General features: G+C 44.8%; 1 protein-coding gene across 3 annotated transcripts; it reads left to right on the top strand.

Moving 5' to 3' along the window:
* The first annotated feature begins 45 nt into the window (after nt 1-45).
* LPAR3 (lysophosphatidic acid receptor 3) lies at nt 46-16394 on the top strand. 3 transcript variants are annotated; one of them, XM_068690470.1, is made up of 3 exons: nt 46-2247; nt 10509-11266; nt 15793-16394. In XM_068690470.1, the coding sequence occupies exons 2-3, from the start codon at nt 10531-10533 to the stop codon at nt 16140-16142; spliced, it is 1086 nt and encodes a 361-aa protein (XP_068546571.1). In that variant the 5' UTR covers nt 46-2247; nt 10509-10530; the 3' UTR covers nt 16143-16394. The 3 variants fall into 3 exon arrangements, with proteins under 3 accessions (XP_068546571.1, XP_068546570.1, XP_068546569.1); XM_068690469.1 differs by lacking the exon at nt 46-2247 and adding an exon at nt 2254-2595; XM_068690468.1 differs by lacking the exon at nt 46-2247 and adding an exon at nt 2254-2716.
* The last annotated feature ends 1506 nt before the right edge of the window (nt 16395-17900 follow it).

Here is a 17900-nt window from a genome sequence, read left to right as displayed (position 1 = left end):
ATGAGTAAGGTGGGTGGCAGCTTAGTTTGGGGTAAAAAGGAAATGATGCTGGTAAAACTTGTACAAGATCCTGACTTACTGACAGCTGTTTTTACAGAAGACTCATCCTCACAATACTGCATATACTTCCCCCTACAATCTGTCAGGAAGAAGAATCTCAGAGAGAACCAGGAATTGTTGGTAGCAGATAACTGTTGTGTGGGAAAATTATGGTTAAGAATTAGAATCTGGCAAATTCATGCTCCAGTATTGCCTGGTTGTCAGGAGAAAAAAGTTCAACCTTTTGAAAAGGTAAAGCCTTACTAACAGTGTTGTCCAAAGCTCCTGCTCTTGTTAACAGCACTACTTGTTTACCTAAAGTAATTCATAGATATAAAAGCCTGACTTGCTGCCCTTGAGCAAAGGTACGAAAAGTTCAGTTACATTTCTCTGATACCTTTGGTAGTGCTTGGTAGTGGTACCTATTGCTTTGGTTGTTATCCTCCTTCTGTGTGTCTCTGCTGACAGAACAACAAAAAGCATTTTACAGATGTTTATAAACGTCTTGTTGGGGATGGTTGTTGCCTGTCTCCAAGCTTTTAGCTGTCCCAGGTCTCGGCCAGTGCTGGGTATCAACCAGCCATGCCCAGTGCCTGAGCTGCAGCGCAGGACCTCCAGCGCTCTCACTCGGGCTGCTTCTCACTGACTTGGTCGGGCATTGAGTGTGACCTGCTGGAGCCACAGCCCAGGTAAATAGTTGTTTGTGAGGGAATCCTCAGGGAATGAGGGTACGTATTATCAACTGAAGGAATATAGAAAATGCTTATTGTTCTTACTGTTGATGCTCAGATTTAATTTCTATAATGGAATCACAAAGCTTTCTTGTCCTGTATTGATGTCTTTTTTAATTATATGAGCTGCTTGCTAGCTGGACCGCTTCTTCAGCCCTGCCTTATTAGAACAGGTCACTAATGTATTTTAGAAACCAATTTGTGTCTTCACCATCTGGTGGTTTTTCATTTTTAGTTTTTCTCTTGGAAGAAAGATAAGAGCCAGTTGCTGGAGCTCCTCATTGGCTTTCTGTTCCACCAAGGTTGAACTTAAGAGGAAATCTAGCATATGGTGACCCTTACTTCTGTGCATTAGTGCGGGCTTGAATGTAGTTGCTGATTGACAGGTGGTCCCTCCTCAGCTGTTAATGAGGCAATGCACTGTAATGGAAGCAAGACCTGAATATAAGCTTTTGCAAAGTGTCCTGAAAGCAAGCTGTTACTTTTGCTTGTCTTGTTCCCTGGGAATAAAAAACTAATTGCATGTAAGGCTCAACAGGAGAGAAACAGGCGGGAAGGCAGTGAGAAGGCTGCACTAAAGAAAAGGGCAGGAAGGAGTAGAAGGTAGCTTCTTGAGTCGTCTTCAAGGTGAGCATTCAGGGGAGGGTGGATGGTGTGGGATAAGACTCAGGGCTCTTAGTTTGGGGCCTTCTATTCATGGATAAAATGGGGGAAAAGCTGCTGCAGCAGAGGTTGCATGCTGTTCTGCATGTGAAGTTAACGTGCAAGGCTCCACCCAGTCTTGAACACTAGGATTTATGTTGTACTTGTGACTGGGTTTTCTGCAGAGTGGGGCCGAGATTTTCTTCTGCCAGTTCTCCTCCAGCTGGGAGCAGACACGTGAGTAGCTCTGCACAGCACACACTGGCCTGGCCTCGGTAACCTGTCCAGGTAGGTAGCACTGGACAGACCGAGCAGCTTGCAGTCCTCAGGTAAATTTCATCTTGTAGCTTTGTAGCTTTCACCTTCTGCACTTGAGCTTGGTTCGTCCTTTGTGGCAAAGCTGTGTGGGCCAGGTCCTGCCCTTGGGAGCTGACTGAGCCTCACGCTTTCTGTATTGCCGTACAGATACAGGGTGCTTCTGTTTGCCCGTTTGCCTAAATACGGGCACATGTGAGGCGGGGGGCAGCAGCCGTGCACCTGCCCCGGCCTACTCTGAGCTGCTTTCCATGAGCTTTCCTCTAGCTCCCCGCGGCCGGGGGCTGTCTCGGCGCCCCCACAAGGGGCTCTTGGGGCTCCACGCCCCTCAGCCGCCTCCCTGGGAGCCAACCCCGGCCGCCCCTCGCTGTCCGCGCCTCAGCAGGGCCCCTCCAGGAGGGGGGGCCGGGCCGGGCTGTGCGGGCAGCGCCGTACGGGTTAAGGCGGCGCGGGGCGGGCGGCGGGCAGCGGGCGGGCCGGCTCGGGGCGGCGGGCGCGGCGCTCCGGAGGCTGCCGGTGGGTGAGTTTCGGCGGGGCTGCGGGCACGGGGGGCAGCGGCGGGGTGGCTCCGTCTCAGGCTGGACCGACGTCGTGATTTATGAACTTTTATTTTTCATTTATTCGGTCAAAACCGCCCTGTCTGCAGCTTTATTAAACTCGCGCTTATGCCGCAGCCTCTCCCGTTTGCGAGCGTCCGCCCCGTGCCGCCGGGCAGGAGCCGGGGGCTCACCGGTCCCCTCGGGTTACCGGAGGTGAAGCGGCCGGGGGCCGCCCGCTGCTGCTGCACGCCCCCGGGGCTGCGCCTCTGCCCCGTGCCGCCGGCAGCAGGCACGGCGTGCGGGTGGTTCCTTAGCACCTGGTTTGTAAGGTAGGGTCCTAACCCGTGTGCAGCTCTGAAAAACGCGGAGACGCGACTTTGTGGTGTGTGTTGCGATCGTTTTTTCCTCAAGGAAAAAGAACGAGTGCCTTTATACCTCGGCGTCGCGCAGGTAGGTCTGTGCTGCCGGCCGCGATGCCGATCTGGAAACCAGCGCTTTTTGTTACGGGCTGGGAACGTGCGCTGCTGGAGCTCGTTTCGCCAGCCTACCAACGGTTTGTGGTTTCTTCCGTGCTCTTAAAGTCCTCTAAAAGCTTTAGCAGAAAGCACAACTCAAATCCAGTTATGTGGGGAAAGATTTGAATTCGCGAAGTTTATCTGTGTGCTGGAAAGAGAAGAAGCTAATGTGCACAGTCGGAAAGGACGTGGCTTTTATCAGTAGAAAAGCTGAAGGATGCATTTGGCTCTTTGCAGAATGCCGGGCTGTAGTTTTGGACGAGCTCAACTAGTTGTATCCTCCTCTGCTGCTATGACCACTTCAAAGCCCCCTCTGGCACAGTCCTTATGCTATCAGGGAATGAAATAATGTCTCTGAAGGGTAAGACAGCATAAAGAATATATTCCGTAAAAGTGATTTCTCAGGTAGTTGGTCTTCAAGATTCTCATGCCTGGATTAATTCTACATCTTTATTTATTTATTTATTTTTAAGCGATTAAGTCCACTTTCATGTGCCTAGCAAAGTGTTTCTTGGAACCCACTATTTCTTACCACTTCCACTGAAGTGAATGCTTGCAAACCATGTCTCTGAATCTGTTAATAAATCAGATGCAGGCAGGCGGCTTTTCCTAATGAGCAGTGTGCTGAAAATTAGAAATGTAAGTCCACTTGCTTGTGAATGTGCTGAAGGGGTCTATACTTCCAGTGTACGAGTTTTGTGAAAGACTGATGTGTTGGGCTGCAGAAATGGATCTGTTGGTGATCAATGAGTTGATGGGAAGGTTCTGGAGAAACGACAAACTTAGTTTATAAGCAGAACAGGTATTTTCTTCCAGGCATGTTTCACAATGTAAAGGCTGTTTGAATGGCTTTGAAATACTTTAAATACTGTGTCTGTTTCCGCATTATAGGATGACCTGCCAGCTCCTTCCAGAACCACACTTAAAGGAGGCTCTAAATGAAAGCTTTGCAGTGAAGTTTTTAGTTTGGACTCCATATATAGATTTAGTAAACCATAATTTCAGAAAGTCTTAAATTACCAAAGTCTGAAGTCTAAACTTGTGGTAACTAGTGAGTTACTTAGTAGCTGCCCCAAACAACTTCTTGTAGTGGATGGGAGCTTTAAAAAGACCTCTGGTGCAGTGGGGTAGCCGTGCATTAAAAGGGATGCCAGGAGCTGGAGCCTGAGCCTTTTCAGGACTTGGTGTAGGTGACCCTGTGCTTTACAGCCAAGCTGCCCGCACTAGGCTGCCACGGCTTGCTGGGGACCAGCACTGTCACAGACTTGCACAGGGTGCCCCCATAATGATTTTTAAGCCTCTTATCAGTCTTTGTGTACAAGGCACTGTGGTCTGTGGAAGCAGGTACTGTTTCCTGACCTTACAATTTAAATATTTAGTTCAGAGCACCTAAAATTTTGGAAGGTTTAATACCTTAAGACCCTTTGTCTGTACCCCCCTATCCTGTGTACAGTACCAGGGCTATCTGATGAGTAATGCAGCCTTAGATGTTTCCACCACCAATACGTAGGAGTTGACAAATATAGAAGTAATTCAAAGAGATATGATTTATGCTTCTCAGAAATATAACATGCTTAGAGAATCATCTTGACTTCCCTCCTCCCGGCTCCTGCCTGTTTTATTCCAACCTATGCTGTCACTAAAATGGACTGTTACTGGAAGTGGCCAGAACCCTGGTGGAAGCCTGAGCGTTTCCATCAAGTTAACGTTATGTGGATGAAGCTGGCTTGGAGTGGAAATGGATGTGGCACTCTGTTCTTATTCTAAAAAGAGCTGAAGACCAAGATAACAAGATAATGCTGCTTGTGCATGCTTGATTTGAGTTCACAGTCAATTATCTAAAATGGGGGATACTTATGTTATGAAGAAAAATAAATATGGCCAACCACAGACAGAAATGGATTTCTGTAATAATAAATTCTCTGGATTCAAGAGCTTACTCATTGAGCCTTATACCTTTATTTATAATCTTTTTATTTATTTATTATTATTATTATACTTTTAACACTGAATTAAAAAGAACGGCTTTTAAAAAGTACATTCTTAGTGCCTGGAAAAGTGGGCCATGTAGCAGCAGTTCCAAGTACAGGCAGTGCCCACAGAATTTCCCTAATAAACCAAATGTAAAACAGTTACTTCTGAGATAATTTTTCTCCGTTAAACCTGCCAAATAAATGCTGGTTTCCATTGCATCCTCTAATGGTACCAGATAAAGTTCTTGGTTTAGAGCCTGAGGACTCGGGAATAACATTGTTCTTTATGCAGCAGAAACTGACGACTAAGAATGAGGATTTAGGGAAAAACTTCTTTTGTCTGTTTCTCTGAACTGACTTTTGTATAATACTAATTAGCTACTAAAGACAATTCAAAGTGAACCTAAGAGCTTACCTCACCAAATTCCTTCTTACAGTTACATATTAACATTTTTGGCTTCGGCTCTGATACACACCCTTTTCAGCATTGGTATTTCTTTCTCTTTAAGCTGAGGCAACCTGAATGGGTTTCTTGGGTTACTGCGCAATCATTTGGCTGTGTTGTTTTCCTCCATGGCCATGCATGTGTTCAGGGTGTGGAGGGGAACAAGGAACCGATTCCCTTTCTGGACGGGTAAACTGGCACTACTGGTACACGTAGCCTGGCTGCCAAGTGCTGGCCCCCTTCTGCTGCCATCACTGCCTCTGTGGATCCAGGTGAGAAGGAGCTTCAGTGGCTTGGAAAGCAAGAGGGCAGGGACACTGGCTGTCCAGAACAGAGGAGGGGGCTGGAGGTGCCCTCACGAGCCCATGGGGCAGGCAGGAGTGCACCTAATGGGGTCATCTGTGAGTGTCCGGGCCCTCCTGGACTAGTGCTGCTGCACAGCCACCTGCTGCCAGTGGGACTTGTGTTTTAACTTGTCCTCAGCTGGATCTGCAGTAGAGTGTTTCTCTGCAGTAACAGACCGGGTGCAGGACCCAGAGTGGGGGATTTCAAGCAGCTTGCCTCCTTGCTCCGCCAGAGGTGCTTGTGACAAGTCGGCCGTTCAACCCCTGCACCCTGCAGAGGTGCTGCGTGACAGGCCCGAGGTGCCTCGCAGAGGTCTGCCTGCTGCTGGGGCCAGGGTTGGGGCCAGGCTGCCCTGCCTGGTGCATGGCCCTTGCTGCCCACCCAGCCTGGCCTGAAGCTGAAGTTCAGCTCCTGTCCTCTCCCCACAGCTCACATGCTCCCACCCTGGTGCATCCTGCAGCATCTGGCCAGCAGTCACTCTGAATCCCCCAAACCAATGCCAGCTTTGCAATAAGGTTGTGGCAAACACGTTGAAATAGCTTGGCTTTTAATGGACAGGAAAGGCAGTGAGGCAGTGGTGTGTGCTGTGAATCACGCTGTGGCTTGCAGGCTAAATGTTATAATGACCCTCTCATTAAAATCTCTCACTGAAATGCTATCTGAGTTTTCCCTTCAGAACAGGCTGCATTAGTGATGAGAATCTCCTTGGGAGTGACCTACAGGCAGCGCTAGTTTTGAGTCAAAGTGATTTAAAAGGTGATTTTAATCACAGTTTGAATCGGCAAAATCATTTATTTAAATAACCGGTACTAATTTTTCTGTAAATATGCATGATTTTTGTAACTTTCTTGAGGCAAACCCTTTTCTAATTGGATAATGACTCTTACAGTGTGTTGATTGGCAACCAGCTGAAGCTTTTGTCTGAAGCTTCCACGTGATAGTTTATTTTAGTAACCCTTTGTTTAAGTAGCTAGCATGCTACAGTAGTAGAGACTCAGGCAAATTCTTGGAAACAGTGAAGGATATTTTCTGGCTCAGGGTGTCCCTGTCCCTGGCAGGGGGGTTGGAACTAAGCAGTCCTTAAGGGTCCCTTCCCACATAAACCATTTTTTGATATGATACAAGTTGTGTTCACAAAAAAAAAAAAAGTAAAATCAATTCAAATATGCAAGCTGTCTTGAAGACAAGAGAGCTGAAGGTGCATTGGAATGAGAAGCACATGTGCTTTTTCATTTGCAAGCTGTTTAACTGAACCAAATCCTCTGAGATTTTTTGAAGCAGACAACTTCTCTCCCTCACTACCTCTGGCACTCTGAGTAAGAATAGGAAGAAATAGTTCATCAGCTCCTGGTATTTGTAGTCACAATTAGCTGAACTGAACTAATTAAATAGGCTGACACAAGGAAAAGAACCTTTATGACAAGGGCAAAAAGGCACTGGCATTGTCGAAGTTTTGATGTCTTCACTTGCGACTGACTTGGAACAAGCAAATAGTGTAACCCACCTGTGGAATATAGGATAGATGGTTATTGTCACTGAGTTTTTGGAGAGAGCGGTTGTGGTGGAGCTTGGCTGCCCACCTGAGTAAAACCACCACAATATGGAGCTCTATAAAGCCACGAGTGGCACAGAGGTGGTGAGTGGTGGTAGTTTGTCCTCTCCCATAAAAGCAAGAAGTATCAAGCTGGTGAGAGCCACTTCAAAAATAAAAGGTCTAGCTGTTTTTCTACTACTTCAGTTTCTATTAATTTTATAACTTTGGCAAACTATATTATGCCTGATTTTTTTCAAATATTTGTTTAAAAAATTAATAAACAAATCTGAGCTTTGTTTTTCTTCTCAATTTTAAACCTGCTGTAAGGAAAAAGGTCTTCAATTTGACTGTGGAAGTGAAGACCTGGAGAGTGAAGTCTTGCAATGTGTTAATCTATGCCACGCTGGGAAATACGGGATCTCCTCTTGCACATTCGTTGTGCCTGGTGTGGATTGGTGCAGGGCTATTGAGGATACAGCTGCCCTGAGGCTGTGCCAGTTCTGCTGTAAGGATACAGACGTAAAATGAAGGTGTGAGATAGTCATGCTCTGGATGAGCCCTGGAGTGAGGAGTAGTGCTCGCTCTATGTAGGCCGGTACAGACAGTCCTGTGCTCTGCAGTACTGGGATGCAAGCTAGCTCCAGTTCAGCTTCTGCTTGGATGCAGCCTCTGTCCGGACATCTCCAGAGTCGACCCTGTGACCTTCAGACCTTAGCCAAATGCTTTCCTACTCCCTTCCTGCTTTATCTCAGCATCACAAGACATCACTTTCAAAGTCATTTGCCGTTTGAGCTCTGCTGAGTGACAGTGTACTGTGATTATTTTGGAGGAGAATTACTGATAGGTGATTTTTATTCTTTTTGGGGGTACTATTTTAAATGAGCATGGCATTTCAGTAAACTGAAGTATTCAGAATAAGTTCACAGTTGATATTATTGATTTCTTTAAGCTGGTTGCCCAGATAAAATGTAATAATGTGTCTGCAGATGTCTTTGCTCTCTTGTCACTGCAAGCAAGAGATTCATCTCTTGAGATAATTACACAGTAAGATACATGTTCAGAAAACCTTCCCTGTAATTTTCACAGATTTTTTTTTCTTTTTCTCCTGCTACTCTTGCCCAAAATGCTACTTCTATATGCAGGCACTTGGTTTGTTCTTTAAAAGCTTCCTGCCAAGCTCAGCAAGTCCTTTACTGCCTCGGTGGGTAAGACCAGAGCTGCCTGGGCTGGGCAGGGTTCCCAGCTTGAGTAGCTGTTGTCCACAGCTGCTTAGGGACTTCTGGTTGCTTACAGATTTAATTGCATCGTGTTCTTCTGAATACTTTAAGTGAAAATGGGGAATTTACTGACTGCCCAACTTTACTGTGCTGCTTTGAGCTGGGAGAGGTAGGTACCAATCTCTAGTTGACTCCTGATGGTGGTTCTGAGTTCCTGAGGCTTCTTTATTTTTAGACAAAGGGATGCTCTGTAATATTTCAGTACAAGGGATGATTTACTTGTTTCCTTCCACTTCTTATCCTTAAACAGCTGTTCTTACTTCTGGCTATATACTTGAATTTGATGCTTTAAATAAGAGATTCTTGTATAAAAGAAGCAGTTGCCTAGGTTCTTGAGGGTAAAAAAAAAAAAAAAAAAAAAGAAAAAAAGGACATCAACATCAAGTAGCCTGCCTTCATGCTGATTACTAGATGTAGGGTGGAAACCAGGAAAGGCTAAAAAGCCAGTTCAGAAAAATGAAGTATGCAACAAATTTTCACTTAGCTGCAAATACTAATCACAGAATAGTATGATTTGATCTAAAGTTAGATGATACGAATATTGTGTGAGGGAAATAACAACAGTAGCATAACGTAAATCACAGAAGACAAACCTTTTATCTTGAAGTTCAGAAAGAATCTTTAACGTAAATGTGGATTGTTAGCCAGCCTGCTGGGGGTTGCTTAATTTGCTTCTTGCTCTCCAGAGAGATGAGATACCACTGCTAGTCCATTATTAGCCTGTGGTTACCTAAGTGTACTTGATCTTTATCTGTGATCAGTCTTAGCGGTAGAGGTGAGAAGTGTAGGGCTTTTCTTGCATGTGCCCATTTTCTGCCTGTGCCCATTGCATCTGTTCTTTCCATCCTTTCAGCCCCGCTCAGCCTGCTGCTCTGGCACTCAGCGCCCTGAGACTGCAAGGAAGTTGCCAAAGCTGTCAGCCTTGTTCCTCCAACAGCACTGCATCCCCAGCCACCTCCTGTCCTCAGGCAGGCATGGATTTCATGCTCTGTGTGGTGTCTGCCATGCCTAGGGCCTTATGCCATGGTTGGGATCCTGGGTTTGGCAGAAATTATACAGTATTTGTTAGCAAAGTCAAGGTTAAAACACTTAGGTCCTGGCAGTGAATGTGAGGGCTCATGGTGATCAGACACACGCCTGCTACCAGGCTGTGAGACCCTGCACAAGGCCTGCTCTCCCTGAGCAGCTGCTGTCAGAGATTGCTGACATCCTCCTTGTGGAGAAGCTGCAGTGTGCTGTCTTCTGGTCACCAGAACTGCCCCTCTGTCACGTCTAATAGCCCCATGTCCACAGCAGTGCTGAGCAGATGTCAGAAAACAACCCTGCGCTGCTGCTCTTCCTGGGCCATTCTTTATCCTGTGGTTGGGTACGGAGCTGCGTTTTGGTTTTGAAGATAATTGGTGTGTGTGTGCTGCTCACAGCACTCTGGGTTGACAGCCCAATAAAACAATCTGTGGCTTCAGTGAAGACAAATATGTACAGTGTTTTTTTCACTCTTCAGCACATTTATTTGAATCTTGTAGCAGTAAATAAGAGGCATGTGTTCAGAATATATATATCCTTAGCATTTTATATACATACGTTATTGCATTCATTAAAATATAATTTTTTTTAAAAAGCTTTTTTTTTTTTTTTCCCCAGTAATAAGCTTTTCATTGCTTAGTCAGTAAAATGGAAGAGTTATGATTTATGCTCTGCTGTCCTGACTGGATGCACTGAGAAATGGAAATAATGATGGGGCTGTGGCTCAAACATGGGATTTCACAGTAAGAAAGGCCTGGCTGTAGCTCAGGCTTTCTTTGTGACCTCCACTTTTAACCTCATAACTTCCACATTGTTGCTTGCACAATGTGACTGCTCGTGCAAATGGACTGCTGGCTGTTTGTAAGCGGGTAAGACTTGAAAAAAATCCTCATTCATGGAAGCATCATTAATTGCAGTCCTTTGGAGGACAGAATATCTCCTTCTGCACTAATAAATTGTACAATGTGAATTTTTACTTCCAAAAAGTTTCCAAATTCATGCCCCCCTCCACCACCACCCTCCCTGCCCCCAAGGGAAAAAAAATTACCCCAACGTGTTAAGTATGGTAATCTGAGCAAGGACCAATAGTTAACTTTAATTCTTTCTCTTTCCCCTTCCACCTTTCCTAGGATGCAGGGGTTGTAATCCAGGATGAACGAATGCTACTATGATAAGCGCATGGACTTTTTTTATAACAGGACAAATACTGACACAGCAGATGAGTGGACAGGGCCAACACTTATTGTTGTTCTGTGTTTTGGGACATTTTTCTGCTTCTTCATTTTCATTTCAAACTCATTGGTCATAGCAGCTGTGGTCAAGAACAAGAGGTTTCATTTTCCGTTTTATTATCTGCTGGCCAATTTGGCAGCTGCAGACTTTTTTGCTGGAATTGCTTATGTCTTCTTGATGTTCAACACTGGCCCAGTGTCTAAGACGTTAACTGTAAATCGCTGGTTTCTGCGCCAGGGTCTTCTGGATACCAGCCTTACAGCTTCCCTGGTGAATCTCCTCGTCATAGCTGTTGAGCGGCACATGTCAATCATGCGGATGAAGATCCACAGTAATCTCACAAAGAAGAGAGTCACCTTTTTAATTATATCGATTTGGGCCATTGCTATTTTTATGGGCGCTGTTCCTTCCCTGGGTTGGAACTGCCTCTGTGACATTACTGCCTGCTCTTCCCTGGCACCTATTTACAGCAGAAGTTACTTGGTGTTCTGGAGTGTCCTAAACCTCGTTGTTTTCTTCATTATGGTGGTGGTTTACATAAGAATCTACATGTATGTCCAGCGGAAAACTAATGTTTTATCATCGCACACTAGTGGATCCATTAGCCGCAGGAAAACCCCTGTGAAGCTTATGAAGACCGTCATGACTCTTCTAGGTAAGAGGCTACCAACCATATGGAGCAAGGCTGGCAATGCCAATCAGTGTTTATTAAAAAATAAAACTCCCTAAACTTGTAAGTGGTGAAGTCACTTAGCCTTCTGTCTAGCTTAAACAGTGAAATCAATGTTGCACGAAACAAATGCAAAGCAGAGGGCCAGTTGGCAGCATGTGGGAGAGATGTGTCTCTGGTAAATGCTCACACAGCTTGTTAAAAATGCGAGCTGTCCCTCGTTTGTTGCAGGGGACGGGGAGGTTACAGAATGGCTGTAGAAGACTTATGAAGGTTCACTTCTACCTAGCAAAACTCTTTCAAAATAATGTTCTTTAATATGTGCACAAGGCCCCGAATCCTGTGGCTGTATGTGAGTAGCTTTGTCTGTACTTCTTCCTCTTGTCTGTTTCCTGAATTTACTGAACATTTACCTTCACTGGGGAAAAGAAGGATGTCTGGTGGATCTGTAACGTTTTCCTGTGGATCTGTATCGTTTTGCTTTGTAGGAGGAGAATTTGTCTCTGTTTTGTAAAGATTGCATACTGCAAAGTACTTTCAGATGGTGATATGGTACAGCCTTAGATCTTTAGATCAGAAAATGAAATGTGACCTAGATTTCACCCTAAGGAAACTTTGGTTATCTGAGCAGCTCAGATCACTTCAGTTAGTTGTGATGTAGCTGCTTATTAAATAGAGGCACACAGAGTGGATGGTTGATCGCTGGAAGAAAGCACTAGCTGCTGAATTTTCAGGCGGTATGGGCAGTGAACATCTCCTAGTGGAGTAGTGAGCACCTGTAGGATAAAGTCCAAGGACCAGAACAAAGCCCTTCTCCAGATGTAGTTATTTACACTTGTTTCTTGAGGCAGCATGAATCTGTTCCTGTTCCTCCTTAGGCATTGAGAAAAGAAATAAACCCAACTTCAAGTTTCATGTTCTTCCTTTCAAATCATTTCTTTGTTTTGGTGGGGACAGGGGCCTTTGGGCTGATCTAAAGATTGGGTTTTTAGCCACCAGATTAAACTATAATTCAGGCAAAGCATTTGATGATAATACTTCCTGGATCAGGCAAATTTAACTTAGTCTGGGTGCTGCTTTGGAGGTTATAATTTTGTATTTTTACTTTGCCAGTCAGAAATAAAATCAGAACAGTCTGCTTTCATAGAAGTCGAATGAGTGCATATGTCAATGGGTACAAGATGTACCCCAAAGTCCCATGTCAGATGAATTGTCTCTTGGCTTGTTCCTTCTCATCAATTTTACAGATATTGACTCTGTGAGGCTTTTTGTAAATATTTATTTATAGGAATGAGAATTTATTTCATAGAACAGCTTGAAATGTGTATTCCTGGCCTAGTCATTCAAGCGCAATATGCAAAAAGCATCAGAAACTGGATTGTCATGTTTTATGGCCTTCTTGATTACCAAAGGAACCCCCAAGTGACCACGCTGGTGCTTACAAACTGCTCTTACATCCACTTATGCAACAGCCTATAGCTATATGCAGCAAGTGGGCACGGGGTTTTCAGCTCAAGGCAGTTACTTTCAGTGGCTTATTCTTAACCATCTGAAGATGCTTTGCAGTAAATGGCCAGTATGGTCTCAACTAAAAGCTATTACAGGAAGCGCTGTTGCTGGAGGAAGCACGATGAGAACGAGAGTGCTTGTTAACTTGCTGTATTGATGTCATGGTAGGTTCATAGTGTTGGCATACTGAGAGACAGCTTTGATGTGGATTTTTAAGGCATGGTGCCACCAAAGCATCAGTAGTATGTCTAGGTACGCAGGAAGCCATTAATTTTTAAGTAGAGATGATGTAATCTACAAGAAAATCCATGTTTGAAACTAGTGGTAAATCCTCAAATTGACCTTGAGGCGCTCTGATTCCTGATGTCCCATAATCCGGTGTGAAGTCTCAGCGCTGTTCTTCCGATTCATGTTGCAGCCAGGCTGTACTTCATGTCATTCACTGAATTGTAGAGTCCCAGAAATGAAATTATTTTTAAAGCATGGCACTTTATCAGAGAGAGGAGCTTCTACAGGATAAAAAGTCTGCAAAGAAGATTGCCGAAGGGCTGAGACAAAGGTTTATATTTATGTTTAACCATGGGTCCCTCTCAAAGTTCTGTGGTAAAAATAGCAAAATCCTAGAAAGACTGCAAGTCTGAGCCGTGGCTTGCTTTCATCAGTGCCACACTGTGAGTAGGGTGTGAATTGCTTGGTGACAGCAGAATGTGTTTTGGATGGAGTTGAAGTAACAGCCCTGTGAACTGCAGCACTTCCCCCTCCTCATTGTTGCCTGTGGAGTGGGTGCAGCCTCCCAGCAGGGGAAAATAAAAGGTTCTGTGTGCAGTCCTCTGGGTGCCAGAGAGGCCTGCAGATGTTATCCCACCATACTTTTGCCTTTGCAACCTTGATAGGGCTCCCACAATGTCTCCTGAGAGTTCGTGGACTAATCCTGCTTGTGAGGTCAGGGTTTTGTTTGCAGGAAAGATTTCTTTGTGGTTTTTGTTAAATGTGGTTGTGGGGTCCCTTTCCTGTCCTGCTGACCTCCATGAACGCAGGGTTGGACCTTGCATGCTTTGGTAGAATTAAAAACTAATAATATTAAAAAAGGCAGATGATCAGAATGCTTTCTGTGCGTATTCTGAGGAGGGTTTGTTACCATATTAATTTCTGCATGGAGGTGGTGTGTTGACAACTTTGTCAGTGACCTTTGGTGGCTGGCAAAAGCATCCTGTACAAATTCTTGCTGAGGCACTCATGTAGACACAGCCATGTCTGGGTGGTCTGGTTCCAGCGCTTGTTACAGTGGGTGGGATTTGCCCTTGAACTCCAGGGCCATAAATCAGTAGGATGTTTTCTCCTGCAGCCTGTAGGAGGGAGATGGTGTCACGACTGCTTACTCAGCGTGGTGGAGCCAAACCAGCGTGCAGCATAGCGCGGAGGCTGGCCAGGGAGAGCGTGTGCTGTGGTCGTAGCTTGCCACTCCTGGTGCCAGTGGGTATTGGAGGAATGTCACTGATGTTGACCATTAACTCAACACTAACACCATGAAATTGGTACTTAGCATCACAGACATCTTGCTACAAAAGAAAATGTAAAAAATGCATTTCCTGAAGGAGGTGGTTTCTCACCTTTCCATTCTGTGTAATTCTTCCTGGAACGCAGTAAATGCATCAGTTGGATTTATTCTGGACTCCTTACGAAGCTCTTTGTAAAAGAGGCATCATTTTGCAACAAGGTCTGTGTGGTGTTGTACCAGGTATGTTTCGCAGCAGCCAGTGTCACATTGATTTGTTTTTTATCCTGTTAGGGCCTGTGGTAGGTGGGCACCATGACCCCTGAGCTCCTTAGCAGGGGTAAGTGTGTGTGCCCCTGAACCCAGGCCAGGCGCACACAGCCAAGGGGATGCCCGTGGTGCTGCCCAGCTGGTGTCCTGCTGCTAACCAAGCTCTCCCGCCGGGCTGGGCATGGCTTGGACATGGGAAAATCAGTGGCCTCAAGAAAAGGAGCACAACCAAAACTGTTGAACAGATACCAAGACTCCCAGGAGAGCTTTATAGCATGTAGCTGCTGCCATCCTTATGTGTTTGATTATTTTTCAAGCCCCAAAAAGGGGTGCTGTGCTTCTGTAAATGATTGGAATTTGCTCAGTACGTTGTTTGAAATGTGACTGCTGCACAGAGTTGTAATTTTCTATTTCAGTACATCAGGCAGCAATTGTGGCTTGTGCTAAGTTAGCATTATCGTGCTCTGGGCTGCTTTCTCCATGGGCTCCCAGGCGAGGACCGAGAGGCTGGTGGTGCCACGGGGGGCAGCTGGGGCCAGGAACCTCCCAAACCCAGGGCTGCGACCAAACACCCAAGTGTTGTCCTCCCACCAGCCTCACTCACACTCAAGGAGATGAGAGCCCTGCGGCTCTAGGGCTAGTCCTTTGTCTTGTTCCCCAAACCACTACTTTCCTACTTCCTTATCTTTTTGTTTTTTCTTCTTATTATGCACTTTGCTGCATTTCTTTGCCCTGGCTGCCACAGCCTTGTTTTATCTTCACTGCCTCATCTTCTTCTTTCTCTGTTCTCCTTTACAAGCGGTGGCAGTGATGACCACACAGTGATGCCACAAGGGTGGACATCCTCCCCTCCAGCATATGAGATACATGAAGAGAGGACATCTTCTCTGTTCAAAGTGCTAGCTGTGTGCTCCAGAGATCCTGTTTATTTACCAGAGTCGACAAATTGTTGTGAGGACCTTTCCCGACTTATGTTTGAGGTGATGCTGACAGCAGCTGGATTCTCATTCCCTGCCTGCTTCTGAGGGCTTTGTGCTCTGGGCCTGGCAGAGAAGCTGTAGCAGACGCCATTTTGCTACTGTCAATAGTATTTTGTCCTCTCTGGCTTTCTTAATTTTTGAGTAATTTTTTGATGAACAAACTAGTAAGATGTTTAAAAATCAACAAAGCCAGAAGTCTGTTTTTTTTTTTTTTTAATTTTTTTTTTTTTCCTTTTCTCTGTCTCCTTTGTTTCCAGGTGCCTTTGTTGTCTGCTGGACTCCTGGACTGGTCGTCTTACTGCTTGATGGTCTAAACTGCACCTACTGTGGGGTTCAGAATGTGAAAAGGTGGTTTCTTCTTCTGGCCCTGATGAACTCCGTCATGAATCCTGTAATTTATTCGTACAAAGATGATGAGATGTGGAGCACCATGAAAAAGATGCTTTGCTGCTCGTCTGATGATAAGAGCCAAGAGAGACGCTCGTCACGGATTCCCTCCACCGTGCTTGGCAGGAGCACGGACACCACAGGGCAGTACATTGAAGATGGTATTATTCAAGGGACGATTTGTGGGAAAGGAGATCTTAATGATAAAGGAAACTCCTGAGTAATTCAAGGGCCTGAGTTGGCTAAGAAAAGGAGGGGGAAGGGAGAAGTTTTGTAAGAGAAGATTGACTAGCAAAATTGGTAAACAATATATCCACTTAATTCCAGAGCCTCAACTCCAGTGTTAACAAAAGTTCATATAAGTAATTGCCTAATGGAAAAACACTTTGTAATGAAGAAAACTTTCTGTGCTTCTTTTTCTTTTAAGTGCCTGAAATTATCTTTTTTGTGAATGGAACAAGTATATCTGAGAGACTTTCTGTGTGTGGAAACAAAACGTAAACAGCATAGTGAGGTCCTCCAGTGAATGGCATTTGTGCTTTGAACAGTTTCTTGAGGAGGATTGTAGGCTTGGTTAGATGGGATTGTGGCCTCTTCGCTTTCCCTGTTTACAAGTTCATACTTCTCTTGTCCTCCTCCTTCTCTTGCTTTCAGGATAAGTAGTTTTATGGTTTATTAAAGCTGTGCCAGAAACTCAGCTGTGATGGGAAGACCAAATACCAATGTGTGTGTATAAAATTCAGCCATAAAGCGTCAGGATCTGACATTACAAAGTGTACAAAAGCCATTATTACAGGCCGATGAGTGCTGCAAGGAGACACGTTGCACACTTTGCTGCTGTCACGTAGGCAGCTGTGGAGGGTGGACTACGAGTAAGGCAGTGCTTATTAAGCCTGTTTCTTACTTTCCCAGATAATGTCAAATCGGTGGCTCACCCTTCTTTGTGACTGCTGTGCCACTGAGCAAAATGATGCCTGAAACCATGTTGTAAGATAGCAAACTTATAAGGGGTATTTAAATGTACATATGATATATACAGGGTCAATTAATTAATTTAAAATAGAAATTAATTAAAGAAAAAAGCCTGAAAACAACTTAAACTCCTACGAGAATACAATATGAATTGATCATCTGACCTCGTCTGGACCACATTTAACCTCTGATTTGCAAGCAAGTCTTAAGGGAAGATGCTTGAAGAGGCTATGAAACAGCAAGTGATGAAGGACTTTCAGCATTGTGACTGATCATGTGCAGTGTGCGTGCGGTCGCAGCCATCCAAAAAATGAAGTTTAGACTTATGGACTATGATCTAATGGAGGATCCAGCAATTTAAAGCTCCAGGGTAATGTTTTTAAATCATAAACTTTTAATTTAAAAATTTGAATGTGGATTTCTCAGTGGTCTAAGAACCTGTCTCTCGCTGTTTGATTTCAACAGCAGTGAGCTCCCTGCTCCCCCTTCCTAATTTCAACAGGAGTTACCTGTGTTGTCCTACAGAAAACTTGATCCCTGGTACTAAATCAGGCAATCACATGCAGAGACCATGTGGAATTGTTGGAGAACATCAAGAGCATATTGTACAAGGCCAGAAGATAATCTGTGGTTTGGTTTGGGCAAATTCTTTTGGCACAATTTGCTTGCAGATCATCTGGATCGTGCTGGTTGAAGCAGAACCAGTGCATGGCTTAAAGGCCAAGTTGCAGTTTTATAGAAGTCACTGGGGGATTTGGGAGCAGGCCTTGGTTTACGAGCACAGTAAGCCCAGAGAGTTCCCCCGTAACACAAGTTAGGTAGCATGGGTATGGCCTAACATTTCATAGTAAATGCTGTATTTATGAGTAATGCTGGAAAGGTTTACACATGTGGTATTGTTGTTGGTTTTGTTTTTGGCCATTATAATGCAATGTTCTTGTGCAATTACTACTTCATTAGTCTGGTGTCTTGAAAATTACGTAAAGTTGTGCTTTGTAAAGCCAGT

The sequence above is a fragment of the Anas acuta genome, chromosome 8 (genome assembly GCF_963932015.1).
Source record: "Anas acuta chromosome 8, bAnaAcu1.1, whole genome shotgun sequence".
In the NCBI taxonomy this organism is placed as follows: Eukaryota; Metazoa; Chordata; class Aves; order Anseriformes; family Anatidae; genus Anas; species Anas acuta.
This window is presented reverse-complemented; position numbering and strand designations above follow the sequence as displayed.